A 20,846-nucleotide genomic window follows, 5' to 3' on the forward strand; every position below is an offset into this window, starting at 1 on the left:
TAAGAATAAGGGCAAAGGAAAAGCAAATGTTTCTAAAGACCTGAAAAAAGATTATTCTCAATCTTCCACTTCTAAAGCTGTTAATAAAAAGAATAAAGGCAAAGGAAAACCAAGTGCAAAGAAAAGTAAGTCTGTAAGTGTGGATGTGAATGATTGGTTTTGTTTGTTATGCCAGCAAAAGTCTGTAGAAAGTATGCGACAATGTTGTAAATGTAAAGTATGGTACCACGAGGGGTGCATGGGGTATGATTCTGAAGATGAGGAAGAATTAATATGTCCATTCTGCGAAGAATAATGTTTTTCTTTGTAACATTTCTTTATTGAATTTTTTAATTTTCTGTTGTTATTCACTGTTGTATAAAAAATTGATTCTTTTAAAGTATATAAATATGCAAGATTACTTATTATTTTATAAATGTGAGATAAACTATGCATTAAAAGAATGTTTCCAAACTTTTTTCTGGTTTTTCTTTATTTATTTTTTGTATTTTTTACATGGGCCTTATTACCCCCATAAGGGGGTAATAAGGCCCAATTAAGGTATGCTACAAAAACATGAATAACTTTTGTTATAATTATTTCCTCAATATGCAGATAAGATTTTTACATCAAGGAATGATTAATCTTAAGCAGCAATCAAAAATATTTTTTTAAACTTAATTTTTAAAGCCTAAATGACCAAAAGTCTGTTAGGTGGGCCTTAATACCCATACTTACCTTAGTAGAAATGGATTTTGACAATTGCTTTGAAGAACTTGTAAGATTTAACTCTAAGCAAACCAGTCAACCACAAACTTCAATTTCAAATGAAACTTTATTAAACGAAATTCAACTCCACTCAAATGAATACCTAATTGACAAAGAAAGTAATCCTTTGTTGTGGTGGAAATCACAGAAAACCAAATGCCACTATTAGCAAAACTTGCTTTAGAGTATTTAAGTTGCCCACCATCTTCTGTGGAGAGTGAAAGACTTTTTAGTATTGGTGGAAATGTATATACTGCAAAGAGAAATAACAGGAGCTCATGGTGAAATGTTAATGTTTCTGAATTATAACATGAGAAATTCAAAATATTTGATTTTGTCTCTTCAACCTATTTTTTAAATATACAAATTTTAAAATAAAAAAACATTCCATGTTTTTGTCTTTGAGAGAACCGGTTTAAATATCGTTGTCAGTATCGGTATTGGTATTGGTCAAAATTTTGGATTTTGCACAGCTCTAATTTAAATGCCCAAATCATCATAAATCAGCATAAAATGCTTAAAAAGTCTATTGACATTAGCAAAAATGAAAAAAACGTTTTTTGCCTAAAAATGATGACAAAGCTCTTTTAAAAAATATAGACAAAATATTAATGAAATGGTGCACAGATTCTGTAGTAGTGCTTAGAGTTGGGTGGTTATAAAGTGTTTATCAAGCGAAGAGTTTTTGATTAGATTTAGCAAAACCACATCCAAACTTCATGTAGATTATATTCTGTGATGATGTAAAAAAGTTTCTTTTAGAGGAGATTTTTTTCTGCTCATAAATTGTGTAAGTTCACGCGAAGCAGTTTTCGTCCAGAGAATAAGTGTGATTTTTCTTTCTTTGTGTACAACGTTAAGAGAGTTTTTTAAACACAAAACTTTACTCGGTTGATAAAATGTTTGCAGACGTTTATGGCAATCATAATTACATACGTTTTTTTGTCGTTTTTTAGCTAGATAATATCTATTAACAATATTAACAATGTAATAAATTAATAACAATGGTTTTACGAGGAAAATAAATGAATTATTCAGTTATAAGAAACTTGTATAAATTATGCAGTTATATGAAACTCACTGAACTAGTCTTTTCGTTCGAGAACTTATATATTTGTCATAAAATAGCATCAATATTTTTATCATAAGATAAATGTAAAATGCGTTCAGTCTGGTTATTCGGACGTTCGGAGCATTTCTAAGCTTTGTTTTCTAAGAAGTTTTTAAACTTCGGAAGTTGTTTTTTTTTTAAACAATGTTTTAAAAACTTTTATTCTCAAAAGGAGATTCAATCAAATCTCAGTTTGTACTTTTAAGTAATTTAAACAATTTTTCATATATAAAAATATGAAAAATTGTTACTGTAATCTTACTTGCTGATGGAGCTTATTTGGCTTCTTTAGTTCACTTCCGCTGGCTTCAATCCATTGTTTACTGTTGAAAATTTTTGATATTAGTATCAACAAAAACCCCCGAAAAATTCTTTTAAATGGTGAGAGTAGTAGCGTCAGTGAGATTTTTTTAAAATTCAATTCTTTAAAATCTTTGCTACTCTTTAGTTTAGAATTTTCACAGTTTTCTTGCATAAAACAGTTTTAATCAGAAAAACCATAAAGTGTAAGATCTAAAATAAAATAAAAAAATAAAATAAAATAAAATCATAAAAAATAAAATATTCCTCTTAATTTGGGCTATAAATGCTTTTTTATTCATTTTTTTTCTGAGAATCTTTCAAAACTTGACCAAATGGAATAAGATTTCTTTATTCTGTGTTGAAACTTTTTTTGTTTTCATTCTTATTTTTCTTTCCGTAAAAAACTTTTATTACTCTCTTTGAAGAACAAAACACAATTCTAAACCATAAATACACTTAAAAATTCAAATATTCCAATTCTCTTCTTCAAAGTGATATTCATTTTTCAACAGGAACTCGAAAATTTGAGAGAACTTTTTTACTGTTGTAGTCTCAATGGTACAGGAGCTGCATAGAGTGGTCTGGATGCTCTGGATTTCTTTTTTATTGGTTCCAATGTGTCTTAAAATATTATTGAAGGTCTTCTATTGCTTCACTAAAGAGTCTAAGACCAATTTTTTTGGCTTCGAGAACTTCCGGAACATGAAGAAACACAGTCAGTGATTATTGAGTTATGATCAGTCAAAAAGGATTTTTATGTCTCCAACATCAAAATCAGGTCTATCCGATACTGCGAGATCACCACTATAAGGTTCCGTCGAACCTAGCATCTTGGTAATCTCGGACTGGATTATCTAATACTTTTTAAAGTATATCTTCCTCTTTCGTTCATTTTAGTGTTTTAAATATAATGGAGACAGTAGAAGTAAAAAAAAAAAAAATAGCACAGCTCTTGTTCATGTTTAGTTTCAAAATGCCCTACCTTTTGTCTACACCTCGCAAGGTCCGCAAGGCAGACTTAAAACTACCGCCCAGAAAACAGTAACAACAACAATTACAAAGAAAAATGCTGGGGGCGTTCTAGTTTATAGAATTTTAAATTCAAAATTGATGTTGATGCACTTTTAAAACCACGAACAAAAAAAATGCAACTTCAATAAGAAAGCCCCAAAACAAGACTTAGTAAAATTGTGTTTGTGATGTAAGTTGTGTTTTTTATAACAAAACACAAGTTACATTAATAACCAATGTTATGTCTTGTGTTAGTAATTTGTTTTATAATGAAAAATTCCACTCTTTTTTTGAATATATTACTGTATTTTACTACAAATGTGAACTCGTTAAATTTTGTTGTTCACTTCACATTTTTTTAGCGATTAAACGCCCAAAGCAATATAAAATGCTCAAAAAAGTCTGATTTTTGGTACAAATAATCCTATTAGCGTAAGAAAATCGGAAAAAAACTTTTAAGTGTTAAAAAAATGATGGCAATTCACTTAAAAAATAGTTTAACAAAATATTACTACTGAATTGGTGCCTCTGTAACTACTAGAAAGTGCGGATTCTGAGCCATTGATACCTTTCCATACTTAAGGAAATTCAAGATGGTGTCGTTTTTAGATTCTGAGCCATTGATACTTTTCTATACTTAAGGAAATTCAAGATGGCGTTGTTATTTCTAGGCATGCATTGATATTTTTCAAGATGTGCATTTTGTCGTTTAAAAAAAATATAAATGGTTATATTTTTTATTGTGACTATCATGCCGTAAATTAATCTGTAGGAAAGAGTTAAAAGGTGGGTGTGAATTTCCATCCGAGTTTTGCAAACAGATGGGAGCAAATGTCGTCGTAAAATCTCTTCTTATCAATGGTCTTTAAAACTGAAAAATCTTCCAGGCGACACGGATGATTTCTATTTTGGAGCAGCTGAAACAAAATGTACTGCGCGTTCATGAAACTTTTTCTTTTTAATTCTTTTGGCTTGTCTTTTCCGTACACCAGATCGTATAAGAAAGACAAATCCTTAAAATCTTTGATGAGCTGTTCTTCTAGGTACTCTATATCGTCTCGCTTTCCGACGAGCACATAATAGATGTAGTTGGCGTTTTCATACTGATTCGTGTAGTTGAGTTGTTTTAAAAAGATCAAAATGTGTTCTTTGGTGATGCGAGAATATTTCACATTGGTGTTTTCAGAATCGATTAGCAAGTTGAGCGCCTTGAATTTTTTCTCCAATTTTTCAAAAACTTCTTCAGGAATCTTGCAATTTTGTTTGCCTTGATATTGTTTTATGCATTCTTGAAAATGAATGATACGCGAATAAGTGTATTTGTTTACTGAATTGGATCGGTCGTAGTCTTTATACGGAACAGCCGTTTCTAACATTTCTTGCTGCCCCGAGCATACGAGACAAAATTTTTTATTGCTGTCGTCCATTTCAAACTGACTCAGATCGTTGTTGATGCAAAATTTACATTTGGTGTGCAAGATGAGTTTTTGGGCAATTTTAATATCGATCCATTGTCGTTGAGAAAGCGTTTCTTCTGCAATGGTAAAATATTGACGTTGAAGCTGGTTTTTTTCTTCGTCAAATTTAGCACGGTCTTCAAACGAAAGCTGCGTCTGCAGGATGTCTTGATATCGCTGGATGAGATGGTTTGTCTTGGCGATAAACGTCATTTTCTCTGTCTTGCGTTTATCCAATTCGTCTTTTGTCTCCATCAGATGCTTCAGAGCTTCATCTGACAGGTCGTTTTTGTTTTCTAAAAGAAGAACTATGGATTTTAAGTGTGCTATATCGTCAAGATTATCCTTGTCAAACTTGCCCATAATTTTCGTGTTTAATAAGACAATGCTCATTTTTATGAGAGCGTGTTAATTCTTTTTAATTCATCGTATTTTTTCTATTCTACAGTAAAATAGTGTGAAAAAATAAATTTCTAATTTTGACTTAAATAAATTTCTAATGTAATAAAATAATGGATTCGATAACTAAAGTTGATCTTATTAGCATGCTTCATGGAGAAGAAGTAAAATGTTCTACTGATAAATCTAGCAGGTATATCAAGTTTGAAAAGAACGTTCGAAAGCTTCCAAAGTGTGTTAAGATGTCGTTTATAGAAATGATTGAAAAGTTACCATTCGAAGAATTTTTTAGAATATTAAAATCTTCTATTGACACATATAATCATATTGAAATGAAGAAAACAACGAATAAAAGGTTATCGAACGCTTTTTCAGCAAAAAGACTTTATCGAAATTATGGAGCAAATATTATTAGTAATTCGAAAGCAAATTCAGATAGTAAAGAATAATTTTATATATTTTTTTATATAAAATTTCACTTGTGAAATTCCATGGATCCAAAGGATCTAAAATTTTAAAGAGACTTATAGAATAGCACCTAAAAAGGGAATGCTTGAAAAGGGTGAATTAGGTCCGAGCAATAAGCCAGATCCAATAGATTCATAGCCTTTTCCATTTTTAACAAAGAGTCCTTCGCCTATAGTAGGTTTCACCCAAGGTCTTAAAAAGACTCCTGATCCTGCAGCAGTCATTTTCATTCCACTTCCATTCTTTTTCAAGTAAACGATTCCTCTTCCTGCAATTTTATCAACCATAGCAGAGCCAGCAGAAGAACCTACACCTGCTAACAATCCAGTGGCGAGAGCAGGAACTACTCTTGTAGCCAAAGTGCTACCTAACATGCCTAATAACGGCAAAAGAGCACCGATAAAGCCACCTTCAATGGTTGAGTTGTGTGCGAGTTGTCTTTTGCTCAATTTAAGAGTGACTCCGTTACCGGCTTCATAAGCTTTTGTGATTTTGTTCAATTGCGCATGAGTGAGAGCGAGAACATGTTCACCGTTCAAGTCTTGATGAGATAGTCTTATATTAACATCAGTCTTGTCTTGAATCGCTTTTTTTATTTTGTCAGATTGACTTTGTGAAATGTTTAATTTTACTTTTTGGTAACTCATTTTTTAAATAAAAGAAAAAAAATTATCGTTGAACAGCGCTGCTCGTAAAAAGGTCTTGAAGCATAGAGGTTATTTTTTCTCTAACGTGAAATCTGAGGATAATGTCTTCACCTCTAAAGTCGATCAAGTTACCGTTTTGATCTAGAATTCTTGTTTCCATTCTTGAAATTCTACCCACATCGATAGGTAAGTATATCAAGTGGAACGGCTTTTCGGTAATTTTGTAGCCTGGAGGAGTGTCAGGATGAAAAGAGTAAATGTCAGATGTTCTTTTTCCGTTATCATAAGAGGCTCCAATCACATCGTTTGTGATTCTGATGATGCTTACATCATCTATTCTCGAAATCGACTCAGACTCGTAATAGTTAATAAAACTTGTGACTTTATTTGGGTCTGTCGGATCTTCTTTTTTCTCTACATAGGTATACTCTGCTTTATTAAATCCAAGAACAGGAGCTAAACTGTTGTTCACGTTAAAATCCACCCAATATTTTGTTGTTGCTCCTGGTTTTCCAAATGTTAGAGTAGATCTCAACGTGGTTAGGTTTGCACCGATCACAACACCATCCACTCTATACAAGGTTCCAACTTGTTTTTGCATTTCCTTCTGAAGATAATCATTAATCTCACTAATTTCATTCGCGCCTTCTTCAATGTAAATGGTGTAACTGTTTGAACCAGCGTTGGAACTGTATCTGAAAACATTATTTGTCGAATTGATGTTGGTGTAGCTGTGAATAGTGTCAAAGCCAACAAGAGCCATTTCATACTTTTTATTAGGGTTAAATTCAATGGGGTTGTCAAATACGGTTTGGATGACGCTGTTTCCTATGGTGGGGGTTTCTTTTTTTGCTTTTGTAAGGAGATAAAATTTGCTCATCTTTTTATATAGAGATGGGAAAATAAAAATTGTCAAATCCGCTTCGATATTTTCCACAATCCTTTTTCGAGGATAAATCAATGACTGCAAATCCGTGAGGTTGAGACCAGCAATACTTACAAAACTTTTTAAACTCTTCTATTTTCATATCGCTTGAAACGTGATCTTGATAAATGTGGTTAATGTTTTTAAAGTCTTGAGGAAACAAGCAAATGAAATTAGCGTTTTCTCGGATGGTTTGTCTAGGTAGCATAAAGTAGTTTTGAGCGAGGTAAAAGCAGTCAACGTTAGAATGTCTTCCTCGGATATAGTATTTTTCACATTTGTTTTGTTTAGTCAATTGCAAATCATCAAAGATCATTAAATTGTTTTTGGATGAATCAAGATCTTCAGGATTAGGTACATCGTCAGCCGTTTCGAAAAATTGACATTCCATATCTTCTGTGTTATCCCATTTTTTTGAAATTTCATTAATAACGCATTCGGGGCTTACGTTTAATTCATCAATTTTGTTTTGAATGTTAAACAAATTAAGAATAACTTCCTTTGGCAATTTCTTCTCGAACGAGTTTTTGAGTATTTTGTATTCCGGTTGAAAAAGAGATTTTCCAAAGACTTGCAAACGATTGTAATCTAGCCATCCAGGTCTTAAAAGTAAATTGAGTAGCAACGTTGTTTTTCCACATCCTGATTTCCCAATAATGATTCCGCGTATACTTCTAGGCAAAAGCTTGTTGTTTTTCCTTTTGTTTTTATTTACATTCCATGACAAATCAATCACTTCCATTTTTTATTATGTTGAATATAAAAAATGTATTGTGTCAAATGCAAAAGAATAACAGAAACGAACAACGTGCAGCAAGCTATAAGCAAAAGCAATAGAAATATGCTTAGAGGAACTTGCGCTGTTTGCGGAAAGGGTAAATGCAAGTTTGTTTCTGCGAATAAAGTCAATGGAGGAGACTTGGTGGAATCGATCAACAATTTTTCAAAAAAAATAAAGCTCCCATGGGCAAAGTTTCCAGGAGAAATGCACATTCCAGGGATGAATTTTGCAGGACCGGGAACCAATTTAGACAAAAGACTCACTTCCACTGACATGTATCAAGAGTGGAGCAAACCGGTAGACAGAGTAGACAATGCTGCATATCACCACGATTTAGCTTACAAATATTTAAATGACGTTAAAAGCAGAAATGTAGCAGATCAAATGATGCTTGAAGAAATGAACTCCATACAAAACCCAACTCAGAAAGAAATAAACGAAAGAAAACTGATCACTCCCATCATCAAAGCAAAAGCTAAATTTGGATTAGGTGTTGCAAAAAATTTCAACAGATCTAAAAAAAAGCACCGGAGAACCTGAAATGGACAGATCAACTTGCAAACGAGCTTCATAAACCAGTAATGCATCATTTTAGAAGAAGAAAAGTGTTTGTGAATGACATGGATGAAATATGGGCTGTAGATTTGGTTGACATGCAATCGTTTTCAAAATTCAACAACGGTGTAAAATATTTGCTCATGGTGATTGATGTGTTTTCAAAGTATGGGTGGATCGTTCCGTTAAAGAGTAAAACTGGAGTTGATGTAGCTAGCGCTCTAAGTAAAATATTTGAGGAGAGAAAGTGTGTAAAAATGTGGGTGGATAAAGGTAAAGAGTTTTATAACAAGCATGTAAAAGCTCTAGGTGTGCAATTATACTCTACTGAAAATGAAGAAAAAAGTTCTGTCGTCGAGCGATGGAACAGAACAATGAAAGAGAGAATGTTTAAATATTTTTCAGCCAACAATACCAATAAATACATTGACGTATTAGATGAAATGGTGAAAAATTATAACAACACAGTGCATTCTTCCATCAAAATGACTCCAGTGGAAGCTAGCGATGAAAAGAATAAAGGTAGGGTATGGTGGAATCTGTATGGAAAGGATCAAGCATTACCAGAAAAACCAAAATTTTCCATAGGGGATAAAGTGAGGATTACTAAAAAGAAATCACATTTTGAAAAAGGGTACACTCCGAGATGGACCGAGGAGGTTTTTACAGTGTCAAAAGTTCAGCATACTAATCCGCCTACGTATAAAATCGCTGATGCTAACAATGAAGAAATACAAGGTACATTTTATGAACAAGAAATGCAAAAGACGCAACAAGACATATTCAGAATTGAAAAAGTCATTCGTAAGCAAAAGAACAGATCACTAGTCAAATGGTTAGGATATCCAGACTCTTTTAACTCTTGGCTGAACAATAAAAAAGTGATTTCTATGAAAAAATGATCTTAAAAAAATCTAAAAATTCAAAGACTTTCATTATTCCGAAAAACGAGTTAAATAATTTTCTTTCTATATAAAAGAGATGAGTTTTATTACAATTGAAAATTTTGATGAGAGTAAATTATCAGTCGGAGAAATTTACTCAGCGACCAAACCAGTCACTTATCAAAAAATACCATTAAAATATTCTTATTCCAATGGCGATGCTCATCTTGTATTACGATCTCCCATCTTATTTTCGTATGGTGTATGCGAGAATAAAGAACCGGCAACGCAAAAATTGACTGGTTATTCCATGTCTTTTGTCTGCTTTGATGCTAAAAAGGGAAAGACGGAAGAAGAAGCAAAGTTTATTAGCATGATGGAAAAGATTACTTTGTTTATTAGAGGTGAAGTAGATAAATTGTCAACCAAACTTAAAAAAGGAGGAAGAAAAAAGCAAATTAATTCTGAAGAATTGAGTATTTTAAAATATAAAGCTGATAATGCTGAATCTGCTCCAGTCTTTTATGCAAAGACGTATACTAAAAATGTGCAAGATGAAATACTCATTACTTCTTTATTCCATAGAAAGAAAACAAATCTTGATATACAAAATGGAGTTAAAGGAGAACGCAGTAATAGAAATTTGGTCAAATGCTCTGGACATGATTTTATCAACCAAAGATGTTATGCTATTGGAGGACTTAGAATTGAGGGGGTGTATATTGGTCCTTCGATTGTGTCTATTCAAGTTAAACTGGTGGAGGCTGTCATCATAAAAAATGCGCCTTTGCCTCATAGCATGATGCTGTGTGAAAACTTTGATTTAGAGGTGAAAGAATCAGATGAAATAGAGCAGGATTAATTAAAATTCTTCGAATTTTTAAAATTTTCTGAATTTTAAAAAATGATCAACGTTGAAGGGATTGTACTGCCGAACAAACCTCTTACCAACTTTCAATTAATAGAGGCTGCAAAAAAGCTTAAAATAAAAAACTTTAGAGGTGTTTTTGTGAGGGATGAATTGCCAGAAAAGACAAGAGTAAAAGAATGTGGCATTACCAATACGGGAGATTCTAGCACAGATGGATTTCATTGGGTCTGTTGGTATAAAGACGGAGACAAAAAATACAGCTTTGACTCTTATGCTCAGCCTCCTCTTGTAGAGATAGTCCATTATTTGAAAAGACCAGTCTATTATAACAGCGAAAGAGTTCAGTTTGGTAACACGTCTTATTGTGGACACTTGTGTCTTTATGTCTTGAAAAAATTACAAGAGGGGAATGACTTTCAAAGCGTTATTAACACACTTTGGTAAAAAAAAGTCGTGTCTATATAAAATGATTGACAAATTTGGTAGAACTGAATTAGGAAGGTACTTTTATGATCCTTCCTCATCAACAGTTATAACAGGTGATCTCTATGTCAGAACAGATGGAAACAGCACCATCACTGCAGATTTGGATTACAATTCTCATAAAATCATCAATTTAGGTGAACCGACTAACGCACACGATGCTGCTACTAAAAACTATGTAGACACACATGCTTCAGGTGGAGGATCATCGATTGGAACGGTAGACTTGGATTTGAACTTTCACAAGGCGATCAATTTGAACGAACCGACTAATCTTCATGATGCTGCCACAAAAAATTACGTCGATGTGAGTTCGAGTCAGTGTGTTAAAACGGACGGATCCAGCACGATCACTGGAATCATCGACATGAACTCTCACAAGTTGATCAACGTTTCCGACCCCACCGCTTTAAAAGACGCAGCGACAAAAGGGTATGTAGACACCAAAGTGGCATACAATAACATTTCTTATGTCGACATTAACATGACATCGCACAAATTAACTAATTTAGCAGAGCCTACATCAGCTTCAGATTCAGCCACCAAAAATTACGTGGACACTCATGCGTCAGGTGGAACGACTATTGGAACAGCAGACTTGGATTTAAATTCTCACAAGTTGATCAATGTGACTGATCCAGTAAGCGCAAGACGGAGCAACAAAAAATTATGTGGACTTGCTTTTGCAAAAATCGAGCTTGACCAGCGTTGTTCCAGGATCCGGATTCACCAGTTTGGGCTTTAAGTCTCAGACGTTGGCAGCGGGAACGACTGCTCCTGTGTTTTCGTTTTCTGGAAAATCTGGAGTGCTGAGAAGATTGTGGCTGGCTTTATACAGCATCTCTGGAACCAATGTTCCTGGTCAAGTTTTTATTCGAATCTTCACAGACGGAGAAATCAATGTGGGGAATTATGCAGAAGTGACTGACGGAATTGGAGTGGATCAAACAGGACTTGCTACCGATTTGCTTTTTTCCCCTCTCGGAGGATCGTTTTACGTCAACTCTTTGCAAGGATGCAACGCTTTCAACTCCAATTCTTTGGGAGGATACTTGACGTTGGACATGCCTTTCAGAAACGACGTCTCCATTCAACTAGCCAACAAAAATGCCACAGCCATAACGTATTGGATTCAACCGTTCATTTCCACACTTGCTTCCATTCCTGCCTCCATTCCTCTTTACAAGCTGTACAGCAAGACGTTCCGATATTTAAACACAACGTATGGCAGCGAATACGTTTTGATGAACACCAACGGGAAAGGAAACGGAGTCTTTCTCAAATACATCAGAATGCACATCATCGGCTCTTCTGGAAACTGGTGGGAATCCAGAGTCAGAATGTATGATGGGAATTTGCCTCCTGGAAACGGAACCGTTCTCACTCCTTGAACTCCTTACAACACCAACAATTACACCTACTTTCCTGGATACGACGCTGACAGCACATGCATTTTTTCCTCCTCCGGATTGGAAGATTTTTACTTGTCTTCGTGGAACGGATCAAACATCACCTCCTTCAACAACAAATCCACAGGTCTTCTTTACCAATCCAATGCTTCCATCGTGCCCACTACCACCATTTCCTTTTACAGAAATTTCGGAGAAGCAGATTCAATGCCCAGCGTCGCAGCCGGAAGAAGGCTTGTGGTCACTCTCAACTCCGGCGACGAGCAAGTCGGACAATCCGGAAGCTTTTACCTTCTCCTCGGACAAGCCTATTATTACGCATAATGTACAGTGAAAATAAAAAAATTGATTTTGACTTAAACAAAATTTCTTACGATATAAAATAATGAGTAACAGACGTGAAACAGCAATTCAACGAACTAGAAGTATAATTGACGACGACGACATTATTATTATGGAACGAGTACCTATATCAAGGTATAGAAATGCAGCGTTAATGGAAGTTGCTCACAGTAATTATGAAGCTAGAGCAAACAGAATACGTGATGAGAGAGAAAGAGACGAAGAACATGATATTATTGAACGACGTCGAATAATTGAAAGACCTCCGTCTGAAATAATTATAACAGAACCAGCTGAACCTGGTGGAAAAATTAAAGTTAAGCTTGTTATTAGGAGACCGTCAGTAGTTGAAATTACATTAGAAGAGAAATTAACTCTTAAAAAACAAAAACGATATGAAATACTTGAAAGAGGACCAACAGTAATACTTAATGGACGTAGACAATAGTCATTTTATTCTTTACCTGTGAGGAATAAAATGATGTATAAAAAATATTTTTTTTGTGATAATAAAATGGAAAAACATGTACATAAAAAATTATTTCATAATAATCGAAAGACGAGTCATAAATCATATCTTTTTTTCGACAAGTACTTGAAGCATCCTCCTGTAAAAGTGGGAACTAAGTATGAAATATTTGCTCAAAAAGACATTACGCTCAATAAACTGAGTCATCAGAAAATAACTTTTATGTTTGGAATAAAGCTTAAAAGCGGATTAGCTTTAGTGAATTTAAGAGAAAGCCTAAAATCAAAACTGGATTATTACAGTCACAGTATCATAGTATCAGAGTCGGTGGATAATGTGATCATGGAGATTTACAATAACAGCAAGTCAGATGTCATTATTAAAAAAGGGGAAAGTTTATGCTTTGTCAATTTCATAAATGAGTGAAAAAAAATAATTTTTTTTGTAATAAAAAATGGAATACAATTACGATGCTAAATCTAAACTTTATCCAGTTCTTCCAACAGCTCCTGCAGATGATGGAGGACATAATTACCGTCTTCAGAAAATAAGCGAAGTCCAAAGAGAGATGGACAACGAGAGGAAAAAGAGAGTGCATCTAAGCAAAAAGTATCATCGCGCTTTCAGAATCATTTCTTTTGTAGATACTACATTGCAAGCAGGTGGCGTTGCACTTGGAGTTGTTGGAATTGGAACTTTGAGCACCATCGCTGCTGCTCCTGTTGCGATTGCGTGTGAAGGTGTGGCTATTGGAATGGGGCTTTTGTCCATTGTAGGAGGACATGTGAACAAAAAACTAGCATTAAAAGCGGAGAAGCATGAGAAGATAAAAGTGTTGGCAGAGTCGAAATTGAACACCATCAACAGTCACATTTCAAAAGCTTTAGTAGACAACATTGTGAGCGATTCAGAGTATGAATTGATTTTAGACGAGCTTCAAAAGTTTAAGAGCTTGACGAAAGAAATAAGAGCTAAAACAAAAATCAACATTGACGAGATAACTAAAGAGTCGTTGATCCAAAAAGGAAGAGAAGACGCGATAAAAGCGTTTAACAACCTTTACAAAAAGTGAAAATAAACGCAAACGCAAACGCAAACGCAAACTTATCTGTGTTTGCGTTTAAGTTTTTTCTTGCGTTTTAAAAAATGTCCTTTTTTAAAATACTAGACCCTAACAAGAGGGATGAACTGGTGAAAGAATATGTTGAAAGAAGAAAAAGAATCTATCAAGATAGTTTGAATGAAAATATTTACGATGCTAATCTTCAGACAGATTTGAGCGAGCTTTACAAGCCTTTGATTGAAAGCAATGAAAAGATGATCAAAAGCATCGAAGAAAGTCGCAATGAAAAGATGATCAAAAGCATCGAAGAAAGTCGCAATGAAAAGATGATCAAAAGCATCGAAGAAAGTCGCAATGAAAAGATGATCAAAAGCATCGAAGAAAGTCGCAATGAAAAGATGATCAAAAGCATCGAAGAAAGTCGCAATGAAAAAGCGTCTCCCAGTTTGGATGAGACATATCATTTAGGAGACATTTCTTCCTTCTATTTAAATAGGTGTAATAAGCGTTTCGTAAAACATATTAAAAGAAATTTCGAAATTAGTAAAAATTATAATAATGAATTATACATTGGAAAAATGGGTGTGGAGGTGGATGGAAATGATATCGTTGTTGGAGGAGAAAAGTATGAAGGAACAGATGGTCTTTGGAAGCTTATGACAGAACCTGTACCTCCAAACAAAAAATTGAGCGAGTATACGGATAAAGATTTGGAAAATTATGAAAAAATTATTTTAAACAGTGGTGCTATTTATTTGGGATCAAATCCAAACAAGCCAAAATCTTCAAAAAGTAAAAAATACCGAGAAATTATAAAACCGCTTTTGGATAGATTAAAAAGTGAAACCAAAGTCAAAAAAGGTAATGGCGTGATTATACTTCCAAGCGATCTAAATGCTCTTGTTGAGAAGCTTGAATTGAGTATTGGTGCATGGTATGCTGGAAATAAAGAGTCTAGAAATGTAGCTGTTTCCATTTGCGATGAGCTGTTGAGACAAAATATAATTAATAAAGATCAGTACAAGTCGATTATGGCGTATATCGATATGAAATAAAAAAATCTTTGGAAATAAAAAATGATCGTTTATAGAAATAGATATGTGAAGAAGCATGTTGTTGGTGGAAGTGGAATAATTGACACGCTTAAGAATTTATTGAGAAGAGCAGCATCTTCAGGCGCTTCAAGAGCAGCATCTACTTTAGCTAATAAAATTGCAAAAACTGAACTAGGAAGAGAAGCTATCATGGCTACTAAATCTGCAGGAAAAGAGCTAGCTTCAACAGCCATTTCCACTGCTAAAGATGTAGCTATTGACAAAGGTAAAAGAACTATTGAAAAATTGTATGCTAAGACTGGAACTCCAAAGCCAGCTGCAAAGAATGATCTCAGTCTTAAAAGCAAAGAAATTATTTCAAGCATTGTTAACAAAGCAGCAGCAGCAGCTCCGGTGATAGATGATGAATATTCTATGTTTGGATCAGGATTGTCGAAGAACAGCGCGATTAGAATACAAGACTTGGTAAAAAGGGGAAATGGACTTTTGATTGCATGAGGAGAAAAAATTAAAGATTTTTCCACGGATTCAAAGAATCTAAGAAATTTTTTTTCTTAGATGTATAAAAATGGTAAATTCCGATATTTTAAATTTTACAGAAAAGATTATTGTGGATGAAGAAATTGAGAGATTTGAGTTTCACGAATACGAGTCCTCGTTTAAAAATATAAACGTGGATGGAGAAATAAGAATCAATATTGAACAGCAAGATTTGTTCACGCTTCCATCTGAAGCCTACATTTTGGTTGAAGGAAGACTTTTAAAAGCGGATGGAACTTCTTACGCTGATGCAGATGTTGTTACTTTGGTTAACAATGGTATCATGTACATGTTCAGAGAGATTACTTATCATTTATCGAGTCAATTGGTGGAAGCCATTGTTGAGCCTGGACAAACGACCACCATGATTGGATATCTCAAGTATCCTATAGAGTTCCAAGTGTCGGAAGGAATGAATCAGCTGTGGAATAGAGACACGACAGCTTTAGCAGATCTTGTCACCAACACTGGATTTAAGCAAAGACAAGAATATATCATACAAAAAAGTGAAGAAAAAGGAACGTTTTCGTTTTGCATTCCTTTAAAGCACATTTTTGGATTTTGCGATGATTACGAAAAAGTGCTCTATGGATTCAGACATACACTTACTCTTGTGAGAAAGAGCGATAGCGATGCTATTTTTAGAACAAATGCAACAGCTGCAGGAAAAGTGGATTTGACTAAACTGTCTTTGTTTATGCCTCATGTCTTACCCTCTGTAGCGAGCAGTAACAATCTTTACAAAATCATCGAATCAAAAGTGGATGTTCCATTTTCGTTCAGATCTAGACAATGCGACACCATCGCTGTTCCTGTAACCAATAACTTTAGTTGGAGATTAAGCACAAGATCAGCTAGCGAAAGACCTAGGTATATCATTGTTGGATTCCAAACCAATAAATCTGGAAGTCAAGAACTAAATCCTGCAGTCTTTGATCACTGCGACTTGAAAAACATGTATGTTACTTTAAACAGTGAAAGGTATCCTGCTGTTGATTACAATTTGGACTTTAACAATCAAATATACTCAAGAGCTTATAAGGACGCTTCTAAATTTGACAATAAGCTTTATGGAGTAAGCGATATCATAACTCAACCTAATATATCAGCCTTAAACTATAGATACATTTGCCCTCTGTTTGTTTTTGATGTGAGCAAACAGGCTGAGAGACTAAAAACTTCAGTGGTAGATGTACAAATAAAAGCCACATTTAATGCGAACGTTCCTGCAAACACTCAGGCTTTTGCTGTTGTCATTTCTGATAGATTGCTTAGACTTAAATCAGATGGAAGCAGAATGAGTGTTGAATTTTAAGTCTAAAGGACTCAAAAATAATATTTTAAATAGAAAATGAGATATACGAAAAAGGATTTGAAAAAATTGCTGAAAGAAAACGGAATTTCCAAAACGTCAAACAATAAAATGTCTTTATTAATGCTCGCGTTTGAAAACAACTTGATTAGTAAAGATGAATGGATTAAAGACGTGAAGGAAGACCGACCAGTGGGTAGACCGAAAAAGGGTTAAATCTATTTTCAAGAAGAATAAAATGAAACAGTTTTTTCCGTTTTTTCTAGAATGTAGTATTAAAGAGACTGACGTAAATAAAAAAAGACATCTTGAGCTTCTTGCATTTGAAAGAGCAGGTATGTTTCGCGAATCTGTTTACATCACTGAAAACGGAGATTTTAATATTCCAAAAGAGTACAGCGACGAAGAGAGAGACAGGCTTTACCGACTTGTATGGAATAGCGAAACAGAATATTCGCAAATAGAAAAGGAAATCAAAGAGCGTCTCAGTACTTGGAAAGGCTTACCTAAAAAAGAAAAGCTAAGAATGATTGACAAGTATGTGCTTGGTTTGGATTGTGATTTCGAGGAGAAGAAAAAGATTTCTGGAAATCTAAAAAGCGCGATTTTAAACCATTCTCTTTCTCCTAATGATGTTGTATATAAAAATTTTAAAATAGTTTTCATCAATAACACAAATTTAAAAAAATCGAATTTGATTTAAAAAAAATCTTTACATATAAAAAAGATGAGATATACAAGAAAGCTTTTGAAAAATTTGTTAAAAGAAAACGGCGTTTCCAAAACGTCAGACAATAAAATGTCTCTCATGATGCTTGCGGTTGAAAACAATCTGATTAGTAAAGAAGATGTTTTAAAAAAATCTAAAGACAAGAAACCTGTTGGCAGACCTAGAATACATGAGAAAAAAGAAAAGAAACCTCTTGATCCAAAATATGCTAGACTTGGTTTAATTAGAAATAATCCTTTACATTTGAAAATAACTAATGTGGATACTGGCGAGGTGGTGGAATACAAGTCTGCTTACGAGACACATAAAAAGACAGGACATAGTTGGCAGTACTTTGAATGCAGAAATGGAAAAGTGATAGATGGATACAAATATGAGATTTCTGGAGGTAGAGATTTTTTAGATCCTTCAGATCCATGAAAATTCGGAAGAATTTTTAAATTTGACATATATTGAATTTAAAAATTGAAAATGGCTTAAATAAAAATCTTTCATTAATAAAAATGGAAAACAAAACGTTGAAAGAATTAAAAGAAATTGCTAAAGAGCAAAAAATAAGAGGTTACTCTAGAATGAGAAAGAGTGATCTTATAATGATTTTAGATCCTCCTAGAGTTGTCTCTGCTCCTGCTTCTATTCGTAGACGAGAAACTGTGGTTAGGTTTGTTAAACCAGCTGTAAAAGTTTCTGTAAAGCCTACAAAAGTTTCAATAAAGCCGACAAAAGTAAGGTTTGTTCCTTCTGCAGTAATAAAACCAGTTATAAAACCTCCTATTGCTCCTAAACCAATTCATTTGCAAAAACAGATTCTTGATGATCCTGTTTCAGATTCATTGCCTGTCATGACGCCTAGACCAGTCATTCCACCTAGACCTTCATTTTTTTCAAGTCTGAATGCAGTTGCAAAAAGTGTGGCATCTTATGTTAAAACTAAATTTAATGATATTAAAGAATGGGTAGAGCCCTACGTTCCTGAAGTAGTTAAGAATCAAGTAAACGAATCAGTGGAACAAATCGATGAAAAGATAAAGTCTATCAAATCGCTTGTATTAAGAACAGTGTATAAGAAGCCTGCGGTAAAACCAATTAAAATAAAATTCAAGTTGACTGAACATGCAGTGGAGCAATCTGTTAGACAATTTTCTTACACTCCGTCTTCTCAATATCAAGACCTTACAGCCTTTTTTAATTTGGTGAGAGAGTCAGCCATTCAAACCATGGAAGGAGAAAGAAACACAAAGGTAAGAATTATTTTAACGTGTGAAATGAAATCTGTAAGCATCATGACTGGTGAAGAAGTGACTCGGGAAGCAAGCTTTTCATCAAGGTCGGAGATTATTCTTGCAGCTACAGATGTAAGAGAATTAATGAGCGAAATGGAAGAAAAAATCTTGGAAAATAGCGTCAAATACAATGCTTTAGGCTCCAATTGCACTATATCTAAGATTTTAAGAATGGATATTAACTTTATCGATTACAAGCCTCTCAGCGGCTCTTCCTACATTGAACTTCCTAAAGAGCTGAAAGACAAAAAGGCAATCATCAACATGGAAAACGATGACAATCAATGCTTTAAATGGTCAGTCACTCGAGCGTTAATCTTAAAAATATGCATAACGGAAGAATCGATGAAGACTTGGTTTTAAAATCTGAAGAGCTGAATTGGGATGGAATGGAGTTTCCTGTCAAGACTGCTAAAGTTAAAAAGTTTGAAAAAAGAAATACTGACATCAGAATAAACGTCTTTGGATATGAAAATGAAAAACTTTATCCTTTGCAAATATCTAAATTTAAAGATCGAAAGCGCTGTGTTGATTTGTTGCTCATTTCAAACGACGACACTGATCATTATTGCGTGATTAAAAGTTTGAGTCGCTTATTGTCTACACAAACATCAAAAGGTAAAAGAAAACAACATTATTGCAGAAATTGCTTGCAAGGCTATGACCTGGAAGAAAAGCTCCAACAACATCAGCCTTATTGTTATGATAACGATGCAGTCAGAATCGAACTTCCAAAAGAAGGAACAACCGTTCAGTTTAAAAACTATAACAAGTCTATGAGAGTTCCGTACGTTGTATATGCAGACTTTGAAAGTTTCATCAAACCTCTTAACACTTGCGCACCAAATTCTAAAGAGTCATACACCAAACAATACCAAAAGCACGTACCAAGCTCTTTCTGCTATTACATCAAATGCTTTGACGATAACCTTTACAAAGGAGAACCTGTCATGTACACAGCAGAAAGCGATGAGGATGATGTGGCTCAAAAGTTTATAACCATGCTTGAAGCAGACCTTATAAAGATTTTATACAAGATTGATATAGTAAAAAAGAAAGTGGTTACTGATAAGGATGAAAAGAATTTTGAGACTACAACCCTATGTCATATTTGCGAAAAAGATCTTAACGATGATAAAGTATGGGATCACTGTCATTTGACTGGAAAGTATCGTGGAGCTGCTCATAACAAATGCAACTTGGATTATCAAATTCCAAAATTCATACCCATCATTTTACATAATTTGTCCGGCTATGACAGCCATTTGTTCATCAGGAAATTAGGAGGGAAACTCAATTGCATACCCAACAATGAAGAAAAGTATATCAGCTTCTCTAAACAAATCAAAGTGAGAGAATTTACTGATAAGAAAGGTGAACTTCAGGAAGTATGGAAAGAATTGAGGTTCATCGACAGCATCAGATTCATGTCCTTCAGTTTAGACGCTTTATCTAAAAATCTGACTGATGACCAATGCAAAAACGTCGCTCGATATTACTCTGGAGAAAAGTTTAGTTTATTAAGAAAAAAAGGCGTTTACCCTTATGACTGGGTTGACTCCATTGAAAAGTTTAAAGAAACGCAATTGCCACCTATTGAAGCCTTTTATTCCAAACTTAATGATGATGGAATAAACTGTGAAGACTATACACATGCTCAAAACGTTTGGAATGTATTTGGATGTAAAACGTTTAAAGACTATCATGAGCTGTACAACAAGTCTGACGTGCTGATACTTGCCGATATCTTTGAAAATTTCAGAGACGTGTGTTGCAGCTATTACAAACTTGATCCTGCTTGGTATTACACCTCCCCTGGTTTGGCTTGGGATGCTATGTTGAAACTCACTGGAATTCAATTAGAGCTTCTGTCTGATATTGATATGCTTAATATGATAGAAAAAGGGATACGCGGTGGAATTTGCATGATCAGCAAACGACATGGAACTGCTAACAATAAATACATGAGTGATTATGATCCTTCACAACCATCGAAATTCA

The 20,846-nt window shown here is 34.2% G+C and overlaps 1 protein-coding gene across 1 annotated transcript; it reads right to left on the minus strand.

Annotated features, from left to right (window-relative positions):
• Positions 1-7,027: 7,027 nt before the first annotated feature.
• LOC149893792 (uncharacterized) lies at positions 7,028-7,810 on the minus strand. Its single transcript, XM_090084704.1, has one exon. The coding sequence runs from the start codon at positions 7,808-7,810 to the stop codon at positions 7,028-7,030; it is 783 nt and encodes a 260-aa protein (XP_089940830.1).
• Between the last annotated feature and the right edge of the window lie 13,036 nt (positions 7,811-20,846).

The sequence above is a fragment of the Hydra viridissima genome, unplaced genomic scaffold (assembly GCF_058129835.1).
Source record: "Hydra viridissima isolate aposymbiotic clone 2 unplaced genomic scaffold, HvirCarnegie_v1 scaffold_1, whole genome shotgun sequence".
NCBI classification, from domain to species: Eukaryota; Metazoa; Cnidaria; class Hydrozoa; order Anthoathecata; family Hydridae; genus Hydra; species Hydra viridissima.

Bases quoted from the DNA above. Each gene is read 5' to 3' on its own strand.
- LOC149893792 (XM_090084704.1), bottom strand. From the start codon at position 7,810: ATGGAAGTGATTGATTTGTCATGGAATGTAAATAAAAACAAAAGGAAA.